The sequence below is a fragment of the Misgurnus anguillicaudatus genome, chromosome 22 (genome assembly GCF_027580225.2).
Source record: "Misgurnus anguillicaudatus chromosome 22, ASM2758022v2, whole genome shotgun sequence".
NCBI classification, from domain to species: domain Eukaryota; kingdom Metazoa; phylum Chordata; class Actinopteri; order Cypriniformes; family Cobitidae; genus Misgurnus; species Misgurnus anguillicaudatus.
In genome coordinates this window covers 33,455,945-33,480,184 of record NC_073358.2, presented here as the reverse complement: position 1 = coordinate 33,480,184, position 24,240 = coordinate 33,455,945, and the positions used below count along the sequence as shown (strand labels likewise).

At 36.7% G+C, this 24,240-nt stretch overlaps 1 protein-coding gene across 19 annotated transcripts in view; it reads right to left on the bottom strand.

Moving 5' to 3' along the window:
• Positions 1–19,673, bottom strand: part of phldb1a (pleckstrin homology-like domain, family B, member 1a) — a 63,753-nt gene extending 44,080 nt beyond the window's left edge. For 4 of the 19 annotated variants that reach the window (XM_055199362.2, XM_055199365.2, XM_073860987.1 and 1 more), the window contains exons 1-3: positions 7,482–7,669; positions 3,982–4,026; positions 2,440–2,544 (exon numbers count right to left, since the gene is read on the bottom strand). In XM_055199362.2, coding sequence (XP_055055337.2) covers positions 2,440–2,544; positions 3,982–4,026; positions 7,482–7,487 — 156 coding nt within the window. In that variant the 5' untranslated portion in view covers positions 7,488–7,669. Of the gene's footprint in view, positions 1–2,439; positions 2,545–3,981; positions 4,027–7,481; positions 7,674–15,330; positions 15,547–19,602 lie in introns of those variants that run through there. The other 15 variants (XM_055199372.2, XM_073860988.1, XM_055199373.2 and 12 more) reach the window with 11 other exon arrangements.
• Between the last annotated feature and the right edge of the window lie 4,567 nt (positions 19,674–24,240).

The window sequence follows — 24,240 nt, the reverse complement described above, 5'->3', positions numbered from 1 at the left end:
GCTCTATTGGGACTTACTGCTCTAGTTAAGACTAACAGTAAACACAGCCCAACAAACTTAACAGATCCTTCGTACCAGTGTGTGATTTACAAAGTGACATTGTAAAAATGATACATTTGATACAGTGATTATAAAGTTATTATAATGTGATAATTCATGTTTTGTCAATTTTTCTCTGATATTGACCAACTGTTGCTATATTATACTTGCATATAAAAGAATGTGTTCCCCTTTCATTCTGATCTTTGGGGAGGTTCAAACTTAAATTACGGAAATCCGACTCTCCTAAAAAACGCACCCTCCATGAACAATTTACTTACCACAGTATAATAATGTATTATTAAAGGATCCTTTCTTACAGCAGCAGTCCTTTGATCACAACTAAAGTGACTCTTTTGGATGACTGCTCAGGGCTCCCAAAACAGGATTAGTCTAATTCAGTTAGGCCCTGCGAGTATTGGGACAGACTATAAGGCTAACTAGGATAAATGGGTTAAGCTCCATCAGGTACCACCATGCAGGCTAAGAGGCTAACAGGATTTAGCCATTAGATGAAAGACAAGGGACTAGGCCAATAAAGAGCAATAAAGAAACATACTCCATCTCAGCATGTCCCAGCTGCGGGTTCTCAAGGACGGCATGGGCGTAAAACATGCTTGAACGTTTCTTAAAGTAGGGAGGTGTAGCATGGTGGTAATAACTGCCAAGAGAATGTTAAAAAAAGGTATTTAACTTTATGTGCCTTTATATGGCTATGATGAAAGAGGCAGTATCTTTTATTTTGCTAGCTAAAATAAAATGCAACATCAAACTCTTCTTTCCATCTGGAATGTAAAACTCTATATGAAACAAGAATTAACTTGTTTTTGCGACCAATGAAACCACAAGTTGGCTTGTGGATCAAATGTATACACAATACAATTAAGATTTAAAGATGTTCAGACATCACCAGGCTAGCCTATTTATGCTACAATAGCAGATAGTCTCTACTGTATTCATAGTAGTTTTACAAGACTAAGGAGTTGTTTCCTAGTGGGTCATTTTACGAGTAGCTCCTAATGTAATAACCCCTCCATGCTGCCTATGTCTGTCTGCCCATGGGTCTCTTCACTTTCTAGAAGTCTTATGGGATCTGCTGTGTAGATTATAGAATGCTAGTCCCTGGGCTGTTTTTTAAGTCCCTGTCCATCTCTGATATGGTTTCTCAAATAATAAAATGTCACGGTAGTTTGTTTTAGCTTTATATCTTACCCTGTCATCTCCTGATGTTAGAGCTACAGTATTTCTATTGTCCTTTGACATTTTTCACATAGATTTTTACTACACAAACATTAATCACTTTAGTGGTCATGTTTCCTTGTATGTGTGTGTTTATTGCAAATGGGTTTATGTGTAATTTATCTGTTGTTAATAAAAAATTATAATATTAGCGAAGGCTTGCTTTAGGATACATTAGGCCTATGGGTCCCTGAAATATGTGATGGAGGAATAAAAGAATGAAGATAGGTTGAAGAAACGTGCATAACTTTAATACAAAATACAGTAACGCTTCACAACAAGGTTGTATTTGTTAAAGGAACATGCCCACATTTTGGGAATTTAGCTTATTCACCATATTCCCCATACATACCTTTCTCCTCTCCGTGCGTGCTGTAACTCTGTCTGATGCAGCCCCCGCTAGCTTAGCTTAGCACAAAGACTGGAAGTGAATGGCTCCAGCTAGCAAACTGCTCCCAATAAGTGACAAAATAACGCAAATATTTTCTTATTTATGTGTTGTGATTTGTATAGTCACACCGTGTACAAATAACAAAGTCATATGAGACACAGCCATCTTTTAACAGTATACAAACTAGGAACTATATTCTCAGAAGGCGAAGCACTGCTACTTGGGGAAGCGATGTGACTATACAAATCACAACACAAAATAGGAAAATGTTCGCATTATTTTGTCACTTATTGGAAGCAGTATGCTAGCTGGAGCCGTTCGCTTCCGGTCTCTGTGCTGGGCTGGGCTAGCGGGGGCTGCGTCAGGCAGATTTGCTGCACGCACGGGGATGGGAAAGGTGTTTGTGGACTTGTCTAACTCTGGGGAATACGGTGAATAAGCCAAATTCTCAAAATGTGGGCATGTTCCTTTAACATTAGTAAATGCCTAGCTAATATGAACTAAAAAAGTGCTGATATTGTCACTTAGTGTAAATAGCATCTATCACCATAAAAATATGCTATTTGCACTTAGAATGTAACCAGCTCCTTTAATTTTAAGCATTCATTAATCCTCGTTAATGTTAGTTAACATCAAAATAACTGTTCATGTTAGTTAATTGTGCATTAAAATAGCAGTTACAACTTTTTATTTTTAATTGTTTTGTATTGTTTATTGTGAAGTATGACCCAAATATTTTTTGTGAACATGTTTTCACCTCCTCTGCTCACCTGTAAGACCTGATGAGTCTGGCGGCCATGTTCTGGAACATTCTGATTCAGTCTGTCCATGTCTATGGAGTTTTTAATTATTTCATGACACTCATTAAGATCCTGCTGGAAAATAAACACAGAAAGAAAGCACATTTTGAAATAGTTTACAATTTTGATATCAAATTTTCCTAAAATGCCCCGGACGATGATGCTTGCTATGCTTCTCAATGAAATACGGTGAAATGCCGCTACATCCAAAAGCCAGAGGGCGCTCTCGTGCAGAAACTCGATATGCGCTGTAGACGAAGAATCATGACAAGCAGCTCCAGGAAATGGCTTAAGGATATATTTATATTGCTGTTCTTCAAACCTTTTCAGGTATTTTCATGATAATAAAGAATATCTATAATGATTATGTTTGGCAAGTGTTGCTTTTTCAAATGCATGTTATAAACGACTAAAACTTACAGTGATTTCAGATCGATAAGGACTTACTGATCTAAAGCCGTAGTACATGAAATGGCTGTGAATAATATCGGCTGTGCGATTCAGAATAGTTATCTGCCACGTTTTATTAATGTATATTGACATTTATCGTGCACCCGTTGATTTAATATTTCTTAGAGTCATAATCACACACTCACAAAAAAATTGCGGAACTGGAACAGTTACAACACTTTAAGTCTAACCCTTTGATCATCTTAAAAATGTGAACCCAAACACACACAGGTGTTTCCTCAGTGCAGACTAAATGCAGTGATGTAACACATGCATATTGTGATTAACCAACTGTCGTGAACAGACTGGAGTCTTCATAGTCGAAATAAACAGCATGAGTCACTGTGACTCATCTTATGCACAAACACACACACAGACCCCTAAAAACTCACAGGGAACAGATGCAGACGATTATCTATGGTACAGACACAAGCATATTACCGTAAACGAACCGGCAGACATAAGGTCAATAAACACATCACAACAGATCTGTCATTTTGAAGCATCTCTAACCTGAAATCCCCCTATATTCACCTCACCCCTGCTCTATACCCCTCATTCCAGGGGGTATTTCCAGTCCCTCAGACAAAACACATGGGAAAACAGACCCACAAGATAAACCGAGCATCAGGGTCTAGTGTGGGCTTGTCTGTATCCTGTCTGTGTGTATAATAATCTATAGTAAACATATACTGACTCAGTATTTTGCATTCCTTTAAAATAAACTAAGATCAGCAAACCAATAAGACTTATTATGTGAATGCGACCCTGTCTGTGAAATTCAATTCAGGCTGACATCTTATAGTGAAATTATGGGATAAGAAGCATCAGTGTTGCATTGATTTTATATTTTCACAGTATGTTCTTAACATTATATGATTTTATATAGAAAACAGTAAATGACAAAAATTACTCAAGCTGGGTTTTCACAGACTGGGTCACATATAAGAAGATACAGTATGCAATAATATACTATAAATATACATTTTAATGTTTTTTTTTTTTGTATTGCAAACAACCATCATTAATAATCTAAACTCAGAAGGCATGAATCAGTATTACCTTATTCTGCCAGTTGTCCAACAATTCACAATCCATAAGGTGTGTCTGTAAGAATAGGCAAAGCACTATGAGGCTACTGCAAATGCACAATAAACTATTTCATCTGCTGGCATGTCCAGTCAATGAAACTGTTGGAATGAGACGCTTGCTTCTCCAAACAAGCAAAGACAAGCTGGTTACTGCATATGCATATTAATAAAGCAGAGATTATGAAAATATATAGCCGAAGACAGCTGTAAAATAACCAAACTTCCTCTTTTCCCTAGCTAACCTCTCTCCTCTTTCATTCCTGATGTCATGTTTGTAAGTGCAGCTGGTCGCAGAAAGCCGCCTTTCACAATCGGATCCAGTGTCTGACCCAGAGAACAGAAAGCCTCTGTCACTGTCACTATGGTCACTGCTCTGACCATCTCGCATACACAGACAGGTTTGTTTCACTTTATTAAAAGAGATATCTCAGGAGTTCCATTGTTTCAATACCAGGCTAATGATATTTTAAATGCCTTAACCCTGACCCCCACACAGACCTTTAGGTTTGATGTAAAACTGCCTCCTAAATCTGTTTTTGTAATGTATTGCTACGTTTGTGAGGATATTTAGGAATGTTGGCCCTCAGGTATAAACAAACCTGCATTGACACACAGACAAAAACATTATTATAAGGGCATGTCATACAAACATTATTTGTAGCTTAACTGGTAGATCATAGTGTAAGCAACACAAACATTGTGGGATTAATTCTCTGGAAACACACATGCTTATAAAACATATGGCTTGATTCGACTGTACGTTGCTTTGAATAAAAGTAATGTAAACAATGTAAACAATCAGGCAAATTTTACTTGTTGTACCTGTTATATCCTACCTGCGTTCATGACCCTGAACCACAAAACCAGTCATAAGGGTCAGTTTTTTGTAATTGAGATTTTTACATCATATGAAAGTTGAATAAATAGCTTTCCATTGATGTTAAGATTTGTTAGGATAGAACAATATTTGGCAGAGATACAACTTTTTGAACATCTGGAATTTGAGAATTGAGAAAATCACATTTAAAGTTGTCCAAATGAAGTCATTAATTAAGTCATCAAAGTTTCTATATATATTTACGGTAGAATATATACTTAATATATACACTCACCTAAAAGATTATTAGGAACCCCATACTAATACTGTGTTTGACCCCCTTTCGCCTTCAGAACTGCCTTAATTCTACGTGGCATTGAAATTCTTTAGAAATGTTGGCCCATATTGATAGGATAGCATCTTGCAGTTGATGGAGATTTGTGGCACAAATTTAGGGCACGAAGCTCCCATTCCACCACATCCCAAAGATGCTCTATTGGGTTGAGATCTGGTGACTGTGGGGGCCATTTTAGTACAGTGAACTCATTGTCATGTTCAAGAAACCAATTTGAAATGATTCGAGCTTTGTGTCATGGTGAATTATCCTGCTGTAAGTAGCCATCAGAGGATGGGTACATGGTGGTCATAAAGGGATAGACATGGTCAAAAACAATGCTTAGGTAGGCAGTGGCATTTTAGACGATGCCCAATTGGCACTAAGGGGCCTAAAGTGTGCCAAGAAAACATCCCCCACACCATTACACCACCATCACCAGCCTGCACAGTGGTAACAAGGCATGATGGATACATGTTCTCATTCTGTTTATGCCAATTCTGACTCTACCATCTGAATGTCTCAACAGAAATCGAGACTCATCAGACCAGGCAACATTTTTCCAGTCTTCAACTGTCCAATTTTGGTGAGCTCGTGCAAATTGTAGCCTCTTTTTCCTATTTGTAGTGGAGATGAGTGGTACCCGGTGGGGTCTTCTGCTGTTGCAGCCCATCCACCTCAAGGTTGTGCGTGTTGTAGCTTCAAAAATGCTTTGCTGCATACCTCGGTTGTAACGAGTGGTTATTTAAGTCAAAGTTGCTCTTCTATAAGCTTGAATCAGTCGGCCCATTCTCCTCTGACCTCTAGCATCAACAAGGCATTTTCACCCACAGGACTGCCGCATACTGGATGTTTTTCCCTTTTCACACCATTCTTTGTAAACCCTAGAAATGGTTGTGCGTGAAAATCCCAGTAATTGTGAATTATTCAGACCAGCCCATCTGGCACCAACAACCATGCCACGCTCAAAATTGCTTAAATCACCTTTCTTTCCTGACATTCAGTTTGGAGTTCAGGAGATTGTCTTGACCAGGACCACACCCATAAATGCATTGAAGCAACTGCCATGTGATTGGTTGATTAGATAATTGCATTAATAAGAAATTGCAGGTGTTCCCAATAATCCTTTAGGTGAGTGTATATAAAGAATATATAAATATAAATAATGATCTTTTCGTTATTTCCTAAAGATTTTTGACATAAAAGAAGTGATTATGTTACTGCACGCTGAGGTCGAAGTGCTCTTTTGCCATACAATATTTCAAATTTTTTTATCCACTTAAAAAAAATTTTGTGCCCCCATACTTACTCGTGTAACTACTTTTGTAACAGTCTTTAAATAGGGAAAACATGGAAGTGTTTGGTGGCTTCCAAATTCATCCCTGTTTGGATCCTAAGGAATGAATGGGGCTAGGCTAAATGCTAACAGACTCAAAACGCGCTGTACAAAGATGCCGTGCACGCATTGAAAAAGATAGGTATGCATTAATCAGTCTAAGTTGAGGTAAGAACATAGTAAAATATTGAAAAACAGTGGTGTTTTCCTTTAAGACTAGATTTGTGGTCCAGGGTCATATTTGCACATAAATAAAATTGGCACGTCAGCTGGCAGGAGTGTTTCATACTGGAAAGAGGTGGGACTCTAAAACATGTCATTAAGCCTGCAGTTATGCCACTGTGTCTTGCCCTCCGCAGCAAAAAATAGACTCGACCACATGGCACAAACCACAAAGCTCCTCTTACAGAGGTTATAATCATACAGGCTACACACACAAACATACAACAGCACAAACACACACAGAGACACATGACAGTATGTTAGAGTTACAGGAAGAAGTGAGAAAACCACAGCAGGAACATGGGGATATAACAGTATAGCTGAATGTAGACTTTGAGTACACAAATCTGAGATGTAACCAAAGAACTCAATCTTGGAAGCTTGCAAATTCTCCAATGTATTTTTATAAATTATTTCTCACTTTAATTTAAACAGGTTAGTTGCATTGAGAACTACCTTTTCTAGATGCCCAGCCAAGACATGCAGCAGTGAAAACAATATAAAACACTTTAAACTATAAATCAAAGCAAAACATTTATATTCAAATACTTTAATATCATGGGCAATATAACGTACCTGTATTCATTTCTGAGCGAAGTGAATAAAACACTTTTTATACCTGTAAACACTATCATTGCATATAAAACTCCTCTTTGAATTGAAGTAATGTAGGAGTCAAAATTATTCTGAACACCTATTACAGAGTTACTAAGAAATGAAAACTAATACTAAGAAACAATAATCAATAACAAGCCCACTCACCATCATATTAGCCCAAAAAATCTGCGCTCTGTTGATGCATGGCCTTGTTTACAAACTCTATCTCCGCTATGTCCTGTGTTTACACCTTTGAGCATTCAGCTGACCATCTACAGTCCAACTCTCACTGTTTGTTTGTGTCTGATCCTCACTCATGTCTCTTACTGAAAGTACTAAAGTTCTGCGGGACTGAATTACACACTATCACCACAGCGAGAGAGAGAGAGAGAGAGAGAGAGAGAGAGAGAGAGAGAGAGAGAGAGAGAGAGAGAGAGAGAGAGCGAGAGAGAGAGAGAGAGAGAGAGAGAGAGAGAGAGAGAGAGAGAGAGAGGGAGAGACAGCTGGGTGATTCTCGCGAAATTAGACTTATGAGGTGTCAACAAAAAAGTAAATGCAAAGTAAGAGTATCAAAATAAGAAGCATACAGTTACAAACATCTCTTCATGTACTATTTTGATCATGATTTCAAATGACATCATACCAACTAATTTTGTTGTTTTTTCCACATTTAAAGGGAAATTTTCATTACCGCCTGGTGTCCATGACTGGATTTGGGTTCTTTGACATGGAAATATTTATAATAAAAAAATCTAAAAAATTAAAATCTTCAAAACATGTTATACTATAAACATTTACTGTAAAGAAACATATGGTAGGTGATCATAGGTAAATGGAGAGACAATAATAAGGAATATAAATGTGTCCAAGACCAATTTTCTCATCTCTGCAACAATTTTCAATCATTGTTTAAGCCCTTAAGGAACTTACATTTTCAAAAAAAAAAATTGTTGGAATGTACAAAATTGACTGTGCCACTGAAAAACCTAATAAGTTGACTGAACTCAATTGATTTGAGTAAACTCATTCACTCAATTAAATTAAGTAATTGGGCCTCCCAAAAACTTATATAGTTTACTTAACTTGGTGGCCACATAGACTGAACTTAAATTGTTAAGTTCACCACACTTGGAGTTTGTACTGTGCACTTAAACAATTAATTTCATAAAGACTGAACTTAAATTGTCATTTAACTTTATATAAGAATGTGTAATGAAAGATATTCAGGACTGACTCGATGTCAATCAATGATTGAACTTAATTCTCCACAGAAGCAAACATCAAACTGCACTGTTCACGTGAATCTTCATTTTAGTGGAGAGAAATACAATGAGTTAAATGTGGTGCATGCTTACTAAAGGAAACACTGATTACCTGAATGGTGACTTCACAAAAAAAAACCTATAATTTACAAAAAAACATCAATAATGTTACAAAACGTGTAAAACTCTAAGAAATGTTATTATCAGCTGGTTCATATGTCCTATCTAGGGATGCACGATATACCGGCCGACATATCGTTATCGGCCGATAACTGCTTATTTTTAATATTATCGGTTATCGGTCTGATAGCAAAATTAGTCCGATAAATGAAAGCCGATAAATTATGGATTATTTTGGTTTGTTGAACCACTTCACTTGCTCATTGCGGCCATGTGGAGTTTTGATTGGTGCTTTCTGTGACATAGCACGAAGATGACACATGTTGCTGGCTTAAGAAGAGTATGCTAGTCTAGCGCAAAGACAAGATGTCCCCGGTCTGGGAGTTTTCATTGTGAAATTAATATGAATATTTATCGGCCTATACTGTACATATATCGGTTATCGGCCCCCAAATATAAAGAGTTATCGGTTATCGGTATCAGCCAAAATTTCCATATCGGTGCATCCCTAGTCCTATCTGTTGTTATTCTTGGACCAAAGATAAATCATTCAAAATTTTCAGGCGCAAGGTCTTATGGGTATTCCTCACAGCATTTTGAACTGATAATCTTAAGTTAATTGCACTTGAATGTTTAAGTTTATGGTTTATATAAGTTAATAAGTTAAATTAACTGAGATAGTTAAGTTATGGATCCAAAATGCTAAATTTAAGTCATGATTGCTTGACTTTTTGAGTACAAACAGCATTAGGGCTCTCAAGATGGCTACCAGGTAAGCAGTTCTTATTTTTTTCTCTCCAGATAAAAGTGAAATTCTTTTTGTCATAGTACCTAGACAACTTTTTAGTTCTCATTACCGAAACATGAGTTTGTAAATGCATATATTTAATGTAATATCATGTTGGGGTAATGACAATTTTTTTATAATGATTCTATTAAAAATGTAAATAATTCTAAAGGAAATATGTTTTAAATCCTCTAAAAATAATGGTTATAGTAAGTTTAGACCTTATTCTTATATGTGCAAAAAAAATTGGCTTCAAGGGCTTTTTAAAAAATCTGATGCTGGACACCTTCTAAATCTGGATTTCGTGAGAATCACCCAGCTGCATATGATTCCTCAAAAATAGGCCTGTCAGAATGAAGGTGTGGAGTTTTTGTAGTACCTACAAATAAAGCAGAAAAGACTCATTTCAGCCACATCAGACTCCTTACATCCCGTAGGTGTGGGATGGAAAAGACTGCTATTCCATGTGGAGTCCCCCTACTCACTTCCTGCGCTTTCCTCCTCCGGAGAAGCAAAAGCGAGTGGTGTTTTCCACTCGATGCGTAACAGCTGCATAAACTGCTGATGTTGTAACAATAATGAATCACTTCAAGAGAATTTGTTACATAATTATTTTCATTTATGGAAACAAGATGCTGGAAAAAACAAAGTCATCACGGAACTAAGCAAACATTTATAGTTGGTCTCTCGGACAACGATTCATTTTAAACCAAGCCAGACTGTTTGATAACGTTCTCGGAAAACATGGGAAATCCATGAATCTCAGCAGGCTAGATAGTAAAAAGTTTGTCTGAAGGAGAAAGGATGAAAGAAAGATGTCTGTGCTTTTTTCCTTGTCCACTGCCAATGACCGGAACACGGTGAGTGAATCCAAACACATAAAAGATGAACACAAACACATCTGAGGAGCAGCTAAGCAACCGCAGCTGCGGAGGGGACGCTTCCGGTGTGAGCTCGCGAGCAGGGATGCTTCCTTTCGGATGACCCTTAGATCCAGCTACTCTCTGGGAATAAACATTCTCCAGCTGCACCCTTTTCACCCAAAAACAAGAATAAATGTCACTGGTTGTTTAATTTGAAGCAGTTCTTGATCTTCTGTTTTAGGCCACCGATGACATTTTTGTCAAATTGAGAAAAGAATCTGCCAGAGGCATTTAAATGTTACTCATGTGTTCTTGTAGCTCAATGTTCAATGTCTAGGAACCAGACGGTTTCAGCAGCAACAACATAAACAAACAGCTTGTGTGGACTAAACGCAACTTCCGGTAGACTTCCACATAGAAACAATAACAACAGAGTTCTTTTACAGTAATTTATTTCTGATAACAAGGTAAATAAATGACAAGTAAATTACCTTCATTCATATAATGTATCATATATAATGCGTATCAACTAATAGTGAACTACAAGTTATTTTGAATAACAACATCTGCCAAAACCATAATATTCAAATCAATAGTTTGTAGGGAACCACAAGTAACAATCAGAGTTAACATTTAAAGGGTAGGTGTGTGATCCACTCCACTACTCTTAAAGGTGCTCTAAAGGGTCACCTAGCCTGATCTCATGACATTTCGTACATATCTTACAAGTTGGCTAATTCGTATAAATTCATACAAAGTTAATCGTGCAAAAATGTATGATTCTCATGAAGAAAACAACAAGAAGACCGAACCCCTAACCCCAACGTCATAGGGGTCAAGGCAAATTGTACCAAAACTTACCAGTGTAGTTAGCCAACTCGTAAAATATATACAAATTCTCGTGAGATAGTGTTGAGTCACCAAATAACCTAAAATTAAATGTTTTGCTCAATAGAAAGGTTCTGTGAATTTGTTAAAGTTTCTTACACTGTCACAAGGGTGGTACCATTTCACACATTTGCACCTAAGTAGTTTATATTCAGAGGTATATATTGGTACTAAAGAGTGTATATCAGTACCTCAAAGGCACATATTGGTACCAAATGTCTCTAACTAAATGGTACATATTGGGACTTTTTAAAAGGGTACTGCCCTAGTGACAGCTAGGGACCATTTTTCTGACAGTGTATGTAACAATACAGTCAGACAAGGACATTTTATAAACCTTTTAGGAACCTAAAACAAAAGTGCACCAAATAGGAAAAGCTTACCCAATGGTGGGTGTTTTGGGTGGGAGTGTGTGTTTATGCAAACTTGGGACTGTTTAAAACTTCTTTGGGAAAAATGCATTTTAACAGATGTGCTTATTCAGATCGACTTGCTTTAGCTTTACATGTACGATTACTACAGCCAACGATGGCAAGCATACAAGCTGGAAAGTTAGCTAGCTGCTGGATAACATTCGACATTTCATGCTGGAGCGCTATCTTGGAATAACACGTGTGATATCAAAGCCCAGTATTTTGGTCTTACTCATAAATTCCTTGACAGCAGGACCATAAGTCCTTTAGCATTTCGTAACAGTCTGGTCGCTCAGTATATTATCAGAATAAAGTAACAAGGCGTCAGATAAATTGGCCGCAGATCTCACCATAGAAAACAGCCAAAGTGCTTGCGTGGCAGAAATGCGCAGCATACTGTTTATATCAGCATGTGAGAAAAGAAAGGCTGGGATTGTCTCACTGGCAAAGCGGTATGAGAGACTATCTTCATGGTTTCGAGAACAGGCTGTCCTAAAAGGAATACAGTGTTCTCAGATTATGTTTTTACACAACTATTGGAATTAAAATATTCACATCAGTCTGTTTTCCATCAAATAATTCATATATTCTTATACACACACACTGTTTCTGCACTGTAAAAAATTTGCTGTAATTTTGCAGCTGGTTGCCAGTAACTTACTGTAGAAGATAAAGTCAAAAAAAATGTCATGTTCATTTAACTTTGAACAAAATGTAGCCAGTAAATAACATAAATGTAAAATCTACAGTAAGTTACTGGCAGCTAGTTGCCAGTAATACCCATTAATACTGTAATTTCTACAGACATTTTTTACAGTGTGTTTCACACACCTTGCACAACAAGTGATGGGGAACCTTTTTGGGATTTAGAGTTATTAAGGATGTACGCCGTCAAAGCAGATGCTTTAAGTTTAATTCCAAGTTTGAGATTTACCATAGCATACTTTTTCTAATTTTTCAAAGGCCGAAACATCACTAAAATACTTGGAAACAAATATACGGAAACAAATATTAATAGGTGTCTTCTTCCATCGGCCTGATTGGTACTGTAGGTCAGTGGTTCCCAACCTGGGGTCCCCCAGAGTTCACAGGGGGGGCGCGGGAGCAGATATGCTTTAAGGTGAATAAAGATGCATAAAATGTTCCACTAATAGTTTTATATAAAAATATTTATTTTTTTAAAGTTTTTCAAAAATCATATGCTTACAGTGCCAAGATAGTCAAAAAATATCTCTTATATCAAATAATTATTTAAATTTTGCTCGCACACATCACTTGTTCAGTCATGTGCTTGTTGTCTTCGTAACGGCAAAATCAAAAGGAAACATTCAGTATTCTATGTTCATACACAAAATCCGAAAAAAGATAAACAACTGCGTTTTACTAGTTGTGTAAAAATGAAAATATTAGGCTAAAAGGAAACATTTGAAGTTGAAAGGAACATTTCCTGTGTATTCATGTAATAAAATGTCATTAAATACTTAAAACTAAATTTAGTTACCATATATAGTGTGTGGGTGTTTATGCGCATAGCATTAATATTTATATGAAGAGTTTCGTTGCAAAACGAGATAACTCCGTTTTTTATATTTTTCAGAAATCTTGTTTTTGGTTGTGCATTCCAATTAATATAAATTCAACCGCAGTTGGTTTGTTTTAATTTAAACCTTCATAACTTAAAAATTACAGCTAAGTAGCACCATAAAACACAATAATAACATGATAACATACATAATAATAAACATGTTTTGACAAAAATGTTAAAAATGGAGTTATCTCGTTTTGCAACGAAACTCTTCATTATATATGGGGGGTCTCGGATTGTTAAATATGTACATGGGGGGGCCCCAAGGAAAAAGGTTGGGAACCACTGCTGTAGGTTATACCATACAACTTTGTGGGCTCCCATCATTTGGGAGTTTCGCCAGGCTTTTGACAAACCAATTTCAATTAAAAAGTCACGCATTATTTTGCGTGACATTGTCACATATTTCCACCATTTTACGTTCCCCTGCCATGACTTTCTTTTCCGTGACAGTTTCACTTATTGGTTACTCAACTGTTTTTCTTATTTTTAAACAATTGTCGCTTCGGTTTGGGGTTAGATTTGCTGTTTGCGTTAGGATGTCATTTAAAGTATTGGTTTATACTATTTTTTCGTATGCTTTTTAAACCATTGTCGCCTGACGTTAGGGTTAGAGGTGGGTTTGGGTAAGGATGTCATTTTATGTAACAGAAAGTTGTTCTAACCCCGAACTAAAGCGACAATTGTAAGAAAATAGGAAAAACAGTTAAGTAACCAATACGTGAAACTGTCACGGAAAAGAAAGTCGTGGCAGGGGCACGTAAAATGGTGGAAATCCGTGACCATGGCTGAATCCCAAACCGCCTACTTCCATACTATATAGTATGCAAAGTAGCGCTTTTTACATACTATATAGTATGGAAGTAGGCGGTTTGGGATTCAGCCCATGTCATGCAAAACTGAGCAAAATAATGCGTGACTGCATAAAAGTAATCGACCAGTAAATCGGCTATGGTTTATGGCGTGTGGGTGTGTCCACTAAAGCAAAGACTAGAGCTGGTGAGACCCAGACTGAATGAAGGTGTGAACACTAGGATTAAAGCTTAATTAATCACGCCACATTTGGCTATTTTTCACCAACAGTGCTGGTGTTTTATTTCTCCTTATTGTTTTTCCTTCTATTCTTTGGGATTCCAGTCCCTCTCATGTTCAATAATGCATTACAGGTGCACAGATTCTGCAATCCTGAATACATGCACATATTGTTTGAGTTACTAATGTTATCCTTGCCGAATTTACTCGTACATGGAACTTTCTGTCATTAAAACAATTAGTTAAACAAAACCAAAGCTGCTTTACACTTATTCAGTGTTGTTTATGCAGTCTAATCTCTCACTCTCGCTCATGAAAGCATCTATTTAGACAGCTCTACTGTAGTCTCTCTCTCTCTCTCTCTCTCTCTCTCTCTCTCTCTCTCTCTCTCTCTCTCTCTCTATCTCTCTCTCTCTGCTCTAGATTAATTAAACAGGTGAGTCATTTGACTGACAGGTAAGGAATTTTTGCTATTAAACCATCTGCTGATTTCAATGTAAGTCTCCAAATACCATCAGACAGGGCACAATCCTCCTGCGCACACAAGCCATACAACACAGTGGTTTGCACAGCGCTGTCTCCACTGGGACAATAGTTTCATTGTCCATTCTTGAGGTCAGGGCCACGATTTCCAGGCTGGCCTGGTCGGCCCATTTTCTCTCTCAATCATTGACACAGTAAGACTCTCCATTACTCATAGACACAAAATGATGACATTATTTAATACACACCATTTTAAAGAAGAATCTATGTGCAATCTGTCATACTGCTTTTCAAAGTCAATTTGCTCATTAGATGTTGCATAGTTATGTGTCATGCATTACATTATAGTCAAAAATAATTCTGAAAATTTCTTTCACTCCAATTCAGTTCCTCTTTCACTTTAGCTGATTCCGACAAACTTTTTCAAAGTTTAAAATAAGCTGAGATGGGCGTAAGCTACAATTTATTGTTTTTAAAAGTAGGTTCAAAATAGCCAAAACCCACTTGCAAAATTTTTCCTTTGCTTATAATGAACTTGAATTAATCACACACACAAACACAGCTGTCAATCAAAGCCTTACCTATGAGTTCAGATAGTTATACAGGTACTTGTCAATTCCATGTTGATAGGAAAGTCGTTGTTCTCGTGTTCACTTCACCAAAGTCACCATGTGCATAAACCTGTTAAGTGCACTAGAGCAGGATAGAAAATGATGCAGAACTATGTGGAAGAATGAGAGAAATATCCTGTCTTTTACTATTCCCCCACCTACATGCTTCTCCTCTCCACCCATTTGTCTCTCCTTCCCTTTCTCGAGCCCTCATGGTCTCTCACGCATTCTCACCCTCCCTCCTTTATTCATTCTGCTTCCACAGAGCAGTCTTTCATTCTTACATCTGAAGAGTTCCTCACTTGTTCAGGCTCTGGAACGAGACACCCACCCAGAGCTCAGATCAGCAGAGATGGGATCCATCAGACAGAACGTGCATTGGGGAAATTTATCTTAACATCATGATGCAGAGATTTTACAAACAATGTTTCATACGATTAGATGTCTAATATTAGCCCAGTAGCACTGAAGGTGCTCTTCTTATTGCCTGACCTCATCTATTCAAGAATATTTTCTGTATGAACAAATCTAATTTCTACAATACACTTGATCTCAAGCCAAGCCACATAAGCAAAATGAAATTAAATTCAGTTACAATATAAACTTCCCTCTAAATCCATTAAACTGCCCTGGAGTGCATAGAGAAAGAGTACACCAGGTCAAACTTCAATGTTGGCTTGACACGGCTTTGCTTACAAACACATTAAAAGGCTAGAAGTTTAAACGTCACTTAGGCCTCGCGGTCTGTTAAAAGAGAAAAATGGGAAAATCCGGTGGTTTTGTGACATAAGCCTGGGTGTTGTAATACTCTGAATCATATCTTATTTTGGTCTTCTGTGTTTCGAAATCTTACACACACACACAATAGTAATTCCCCCTAACCAAACCCTCAGATATCTACCAATGCATGCAGACTTGGGAAGACTGCTGACTGACTTAAAACACCCTGAAATACCATATAACTAATCTAGGAATGTCATATTGAATCTTAATAACTGCGTTAACTGTGTGATAAGTGATAAAATAACCATAAATAGGGGTGCTGCAGTGTTTACTCACAGTTTTCAACTTTAATACCTCTGAACCAAAATTATGGTCTTTGCGATAAAGGCATGTGTAACAGGCCATGGAAACCATATGAAGGGCACCTAAAAATTTCTGTGTTCAGGTAAACATTTTAAGGTTAATGTATGATTCAGCTTTTAGTGTTTCATCTCTTTATGTCCATGAACTCAGCAGACATCATGACACATGAAATAAATGACAAACCTTTATTTATTTACTTAAATCACATTGGTGTTTACCAGTACATCCTTTGACAATTAAATGTTAAAAAAAATCTAGGGCCTGCACTGTTTCCCAACCCACCCTACTTCTAATGCTGCGTCTACACCAGCCGCGGTAGAGACGTCAAGCGCGAGTGATTTCAATGTTTAGTCTATAGTCCCTTTCACACATACAGTCTTTACTGGTAATTTACTGGTAAATTGCAGTTAACAGATCATGTGTGAACAGAACCTTTCCGGTAAATCAGTGCTCCCAATTTACCAGTAAGACAGGTTGTAAGATTACCAGTAATTTACCGGTAAGCGCTGTGTGTGAACGAAAATTATAGGATTACCGGCATTTAGAACGGACGACGTCAGACCGTGCTGACAGCTTCGGGCCAATCATAGCGTTTTAATACAGATGACGCGTTTACCCCCGCACTGTTTACTGACGTTTCCACACACATGCTGCTTGAAAGTTGAGCACACCTGCAGTTTACATCCACATTTCTTCACCAAAGTTGATAAAAACAGCTGACCGCCGAATTGCCGACATCCTTAGCACGCCCTCTGTGAAGCCTAAAGTGCAAACAGTACTGATGTTAAAAACGCATTTTCGGTTTGACGTCGTCTCATTCAATGTTGCTTGGTCATGAGCAACTTCGCGACTGTTTACCACAGACGTGAAAACAACAAAATACGGACCGTGGATATGAACGACGTGGATTGTTTACAAATACAACACGGAGCTCGCCGCGTGCTACAGGTACTTCCGCTTTCTCAACGAATTTACCGGTATAGAGGGTTTTCACGACGCGTCATAAGAGCGGAAGACGACATATTGGAGGCACTCAGCATCACAACAGAGCACAGACACTGATGTATATGCCGAACGTCGTCAAGGAAAATGGTTAATTATTCCCGTGTTTGAGATGGTACCAACAGGACATATTGAGAAAAACATTTGGATAATTATCGACTTCCAAAAGTGATTAAAAACCAGGGAAAGGAATGCAAGAAATTATCAGAGGAGGCGCTTGTGGTTGGTAAAGCTCAGGAAAAAGAGTGGTAACAGTTATTGTATTAGAAATATGATTGAAGTACATAAAGTATAAAACAATTATGCTTCTACTTGTTGTGCTTTATTTAAAAAGTATTTAATATGTACTTGTAGTGTATGCACAAAATGTACTTAAACACAAATAAAATTTGCGCTGCAATGCCTTAATGCCAGTGTGTTTAATTGCTCATAGCACATTTTCTATTGTAATGATAATATTTGTAATAGTAAATGGTAAAAACAATTATTGCTTTTATTTTTTACTGTGCTTATTTTACTGTAAAGCACTTTGGTAGGACACTGGCTATTTTAAATTTGCTATATAAATAAAGCTGACATTGACATATGGGCTCTGCATGAAAACTAGGTAGTTCACTAACTTATATCGGGATATGCAACTGAAGGAAGAATCGCCGGGTCGTCACGGATCCTAGAAGAGGGAGCTCGTAGGGATCTGCACCGCCTATAAATTGTAATTTCTCGAAATGTCGTGCCTTTTCTTGTGGTCCAAGTCCTTACCTATGCCTTTGTATCTGGGACGTGTTTTCTTTTGTTTAGACATGTCTACATTCACTTAAAGTATCCAAAGCGCATAATATTCCATTGTACTCCGTTCAGTTATTTACACCGAGTGCCTCCACAATGGCCAGAACGTGACGTCGGTGAAAACCCTCTATTTTGATACTGATGTGTGAATGATGTCTTACTGGTAAAATAACGGAACGCCACTGCGTGTGTGAACAGCACATTTTTGTATTTACTGGTAAATTCATTCTGGTAAATTCATGGTAATTTACCAGAATTACTGTGTAAAAGAGGCTAATGTCAATGTGCGTTGATGCGCATCTGGAGGTCTCGCTGCGCGAATGAGGCTTTTAGCGCGGCAGAAGCGATTCTGCCTCATTCGCGCGTCTAGTTTGTGCGAATGGCGTGAATCGAGCGTTGCCGCGGCAAACGCATGAGTTGAAGATTTTGAACTTTGGGCTAAAAACGCACCGTTAGACTTATTTGGGTCGTTTTGCTCATCAAATCATCTTAATTTAAGAATTTTTAGATATTTTTACTGAAAACAATACAAAAATACTAATATTTTTTTCTTGAAAATAATTTTTTGCAGAGCAGGAGTAGTGAAGTGATTACAGAAAGCGAACGGAGTCGCAGAAGCCCCTCCCATGACACGAATTTCCGCAGCGAGGATGAAGCAAGTAAACTCAAATGCTCAGTTTGTAAATAATCAAACCATCTAAGAGCAAACACAATGTTGACAAATTTCATTTAGGGTGGATTTGTTTTGAAAATGTTATCTGTGATGTACAAATCGCCTCGTCATTTTTATAGCTTATTCGTATGTTTACATAGCGAATATATTAACATAGCTTATTATTATTTCGTTAATGCTTTGTGGAATTTTTTGTTACAAATTGATTTATAGCATCACTTTGGATGTTTTTTGATCACATCAAGATGAATAGAATATACATAGTGACCTCTAGTGGCTGTGTGAGAGGATTTCTGTTCAACACAGCACAAGTGATGGATGTAAATGTGGGCTTTGAGTCTAGGGACATTTATATTTTACAATTTCTTAGTGTAAATAAAATAAAAATGAATAAAAATCTATTTAATTATGATCTACCATCATCAATTTATTGACCCCTACTTATAGCTAATACAAAAGTATGATGGTACTGGAAGTTAAGTTTGAAGGAACTCATTGAAATTGTAGTATTTGAGTATATGAAATCAAACAAGACCACTAATAATGAAATATAATTAAAAAAAAATAATAATAAAAAATTGTAATTGAAACTTTGACCCAAACCCACAAAACAGTTTTAATTAACATTTGTAAGACATAATATTTTCTCAAACAAAAACATTTATTAAAGCATGCAAAGTTAAGAGCTCACTTACTTGAAAGCGAACCCTTTTAGGGCTCATTGTGTGAACTTTCATTATAGGATATTAACTGATCTTTGATCTTTTTCTTCAGGAAAATCCTTGGTCTTAAGGAGCCAGATCAGTCCTGAATCATCCTGAGTCCCGGTTCTTCAGAAATTCATTCAGCTAAATCCACTGTTGTCCTACTGGAGACAAAAAGCTGGGTTTCCATCAGAACAGCATCTATTCCTGAAATAAATGCGTCTTTAGTGTTTTCACTCTTGCATTCAAGCTTCCCTATAAAAATCTGTCATTGACTCTCCACCCTGTTTTAAAGTGGAAAAACTAAGTGGAAAAAATGAATCATTCAGTTGAACTGGTACTTGTAACCAATGGTACATCAAAACGCTACATTGACAGTTCTCATAGGATCCTTTTAAAGATTTTATTCATTTTCTTTTAATACGTTTACGCTGGAATGTTATTCATCATGAATTCATAATTCATTATTTTACAAAAATCTGAGGTGTATTTGAACCATTCCTGAATCCACATTATGATTCCAAAACAAAACAGAAACAGAAACATTTAACTATAGCCTACATAGACATTCAAACATGAATGGGAATGAACAAAGAAAGGGAGGCCTGTTCACTTTTCTTCATCAGGGAGTTAAGACTCATGGATTGACAAATGAAATGCTTAACTGGAAACTTAGGTCTTACCTGAAAAAGACACTCTGAACCTCCTATACACAATACATCCAGAATGGCCGGTGGGTTGATTTTAGTATGTCTAAATAGATGCGAAGTCCAAAACAATGCATTTAATACAAATCAAACAGACAGACATTCTTTGGAAGCAATAACATTGAGCAATAGAGGCCAACTCCATTATAAAAGTTTGCTGTAAAATTCTTGTTTTAAAACTTTCTTTGCTTGTGTTCAGCTTAGTAAAGTCTAGAACATGACTAATATAAGAATGAAACCCATTCTCTGTAATACATAATTAATGGCAGAAGATGTTTCTCAATTCCTTTGATATTATCTAATTTTTTGTCTTATCTAAAGGCTGCCTTAAAATTTTCTTAATTTTAATGGGAGTCGAACTGAAATTATGGTTGGTCTATTAGATTCTCTTAGTTCACCCAAAATAACCCTGCTCGGTGAAGCCTTAAAACCTGGTTGATCTTTTAATTGTTGACTTGAAATTTGACATAACTACAGTGGTTACTTTGCTAAAGTAAAACCTATTCTGTCTAGTAAAAAAAAGTAATCCATGCCTTTATTACATTTAGGCTGAATAATTATAATTCATTGTATTATTGGATTAGCTTTATCCCATTTGCAGTTCAAATGCATCTGCAACACTTTTGACAATTACTAAAAAACGGGACCACATTACATCACTGTTACGTTCCTTGAGTGCACTGTCAGCTAGGGAAAAAATTGTCAAAAATACCAATTAAAAATACACCTCTGCACCCACAGAGTTCATATTAACACTTTATAGGGAAATTAAAAAGATTTGAAGACTTTCGTTGCAAAACGAGATAAATCCATTTTTTTACATTTTTGTCAAAACATGTTGATTATTATGTTATCATGTTATTATTCTGTTTTATGGTGCTACTTAGCTGTATTTTTTAAGTTATGAAGGTTTAGATCAAAATAAACCAACTGCAATTGCATTGAAATTAATTGGAATGCACAACCAAAAAAGGAGATTTCTGAACAATTAAAAAAATGGTGGTTATCTCGTTTTGCAACGAAACTCTTCATTTATTTTATAGTTTAAATCTTTAACTGGTTTGGTCCCTCCTTATTTAAAGGGACACTTCACCCATTTGCATTAAGCTTTGTATAGTTAGAACCCCAGTCATGTTTTTGAATGGTTGTGCATCTTTTCCTCAGTTGCCGCTGAGACAGGAGAAATACAGATTTCAGTGTTCCACATCCTTCTTTCAATGATGTAAAAATCATCAATTGCATCATTAAAAGCAGGAAGTCCAATATCTTTGTTGGGTGAGACTACAAACACCCCTTTTCTCATTCAAACAGGCACCAAATTCTAAATGTATGTTACATTTCGACTACAAATATGATGCACTTTCAATAAAGATTCATGTTTCTACGGGTGAAATGCTCCTTTAAGATTTATTGACTGAACATTCCAGTCAGCTAGAGTATAGCCTAATGGTGCTATATAAATAAACTTGACATTGACATTTTCAGTTCATTTGAAAAGACAATTTAATTCAATTCAGTTGAATTCACATTTATTTGTATTGTAATGTTGGAAAGCAGCTTTACATAAAATGTAGAATAGACATAAAACGCAGCAATTCAGTAAATTAAAAAAATAATCAGTAATGGAAGTCGTCTGAAGTCTTTCCATATATGCTGTGTCAACTGAAGGAGGCAGGTTCCAGACTGCGTAATAGACTCTTTTACTGTTTGTACACAATGATGACGTGGCAACGTATGCGCGCGCATTGTGGCAACGGAAGTAAATCAGCATTAAAGCAACACAGAGAAAATTCTTTTAAAAAGTTGACTTTATCAACTTTATTAACACAGCTACCAGATCCGTGTAGTGGAGTGTATAAAAGACGTTAGCAGATGGCCAATTACATATATTAGTATATTATATTAGTGCAACCAAACGCAACAACCAGACTCTTTGATGCTGGAAAACCGTTTTGATAAACGTTTTGAGTTGCTAACACGTTAGAGCCAATGGGGAATAACACTGCTTCTGTTGCCAAAATGCGTGCGCAGGCTATTTTGATCACGTGGGCTGTAAGGGTCTATAGCTGGGCTATAGTTACCTTGGGATGAGAAACAGAAAAGCAAATACAGAAAATGAGCATAGCAGCTGTTCATAGCTTTTTTTAAGACACATGAAACAAAATAATTTTGAAAATACACTCCTTTATTTATTAACTTAAATCACATTGGTGTTTACTTTGAAAAATTAGATTTAAAAAAATCTAGGCACTGGACTGTTTCCGACCGTCCTACCTTACAGTGCAGACCCTACTTTTAACTCTTAATGAGACCCTGGGGTGAACTGCAGCCCCCTGCCCGCCCTTTATGCCGAACCCTACTCAACCAGGGCACTATTTTAGATTCTGTTTAAACACAAAACACGCTGCACCTGAGGTAAGAAAAAAAATCAAAGAATCTAAGAGCAAACACCGAAAACAGAAAACAATGGTGGCAAATCTCAATAATGATGGGATTGTTTTGAAAATGTTAACCTAGTAACTTAATGTACAAATCGCTGCATCGCTATTTAAAAAACGTGTTATTGTTTCGTACGATAGCTCGTACCTTGAATTACCATCGCTAACATTAAGTTAAATAATTAAAAATAAGTAACATTTAATCATTACATATAGAGAACAGCTAACACCAGTATTTTTTCGAAAATTTAACAATGTTTTCAACCCGCTTTATCTTAGAGTATTGAAATCAGGGGTGTTTAGGAGATTTGCCACACCGCCGACCGGACATATCTATGCCGCCGACAATTACCTCAGAATGACTCGATTCACGCTTCGCTTTATATACCCTGACCGCCCGCCCACGCTCTTTACGACGTCATAAACAGAACATTCCATATGATTCCATGTAAACAATGGAACACATCTGTGTCACGTAAAAAAAGAAGAAAAAACAGCTGTGTGACGTAACTGTATTTAAACACAATGCACACTGAGGATTTGTTGACGAGTGACCAAGTGAGTGGTGGTGACCAAGTAAAATATGATCTATTTGCCATTAAATATTTTACACTTAATCATTAATTTAAATGTCGTCAATATTGTTTTAGACCTACAAAAAATATCTACTCGGTTTATTCTATTAACATTGCTTACAGCTTATTAATATTATCATTTCGTTAAGGCTGTGTAGAATTTTACTTATAATTTAATTTATGGCATCACGCCATGTCTCCTATCACATAGACATGGTGACCTCTGGTGGTTGTGCAAAGGTATGGATAGGCTTTGGATAAGTGTATAACTAAACAAAATGTTTAGTAAATAAACTAAAAGTAAACACATTTAATAATAAGGGCTACCTTCATTAAGCCCCTAGTTTAATGTTTGGTTTACCAAGGAATACTGTACATAGGTACAATGTTGTTGGAATTTGAGTCTGAAGTAAATGACAAAAATGAACTCAGTTTGAGTGTCTGTCTGAACCAAACAAAACAAAGCAAACGTGTATATTTGAAACTTTGATGACCCAAAACCTAAATGGGTCTACAATTAAACACTACAAATTTAAAGCTTGCTTACTTGAAGGAAACCCTCTAAGGCACATTATGTGGACTTTGAATCTAAGATATGAACTGATCTTGGAAATGGTTTTAAGGAGTGAAATCAGTTTATCACAACCGAAAAGAAAAGCCCTGGATCTTTAAAGTTCAGCTAAATCCATTGTTTCCTGCACGAGGCAGAAAGGTTTTCCATAAGAACTACATTCAAAACCTGACTATTACTGCTTTCACTCTTGCATTTAAGCTTCTTTAATAAATAAGACCCCAGTATAAAAATCTGACATTTAGCATCCCCAGACAGTTTTAAAGTGAACAAAGCTAAATGGAAAAATTGAATGATACAATTATAACGCTACATAAGAAATGACAGTTCCCAAAGTA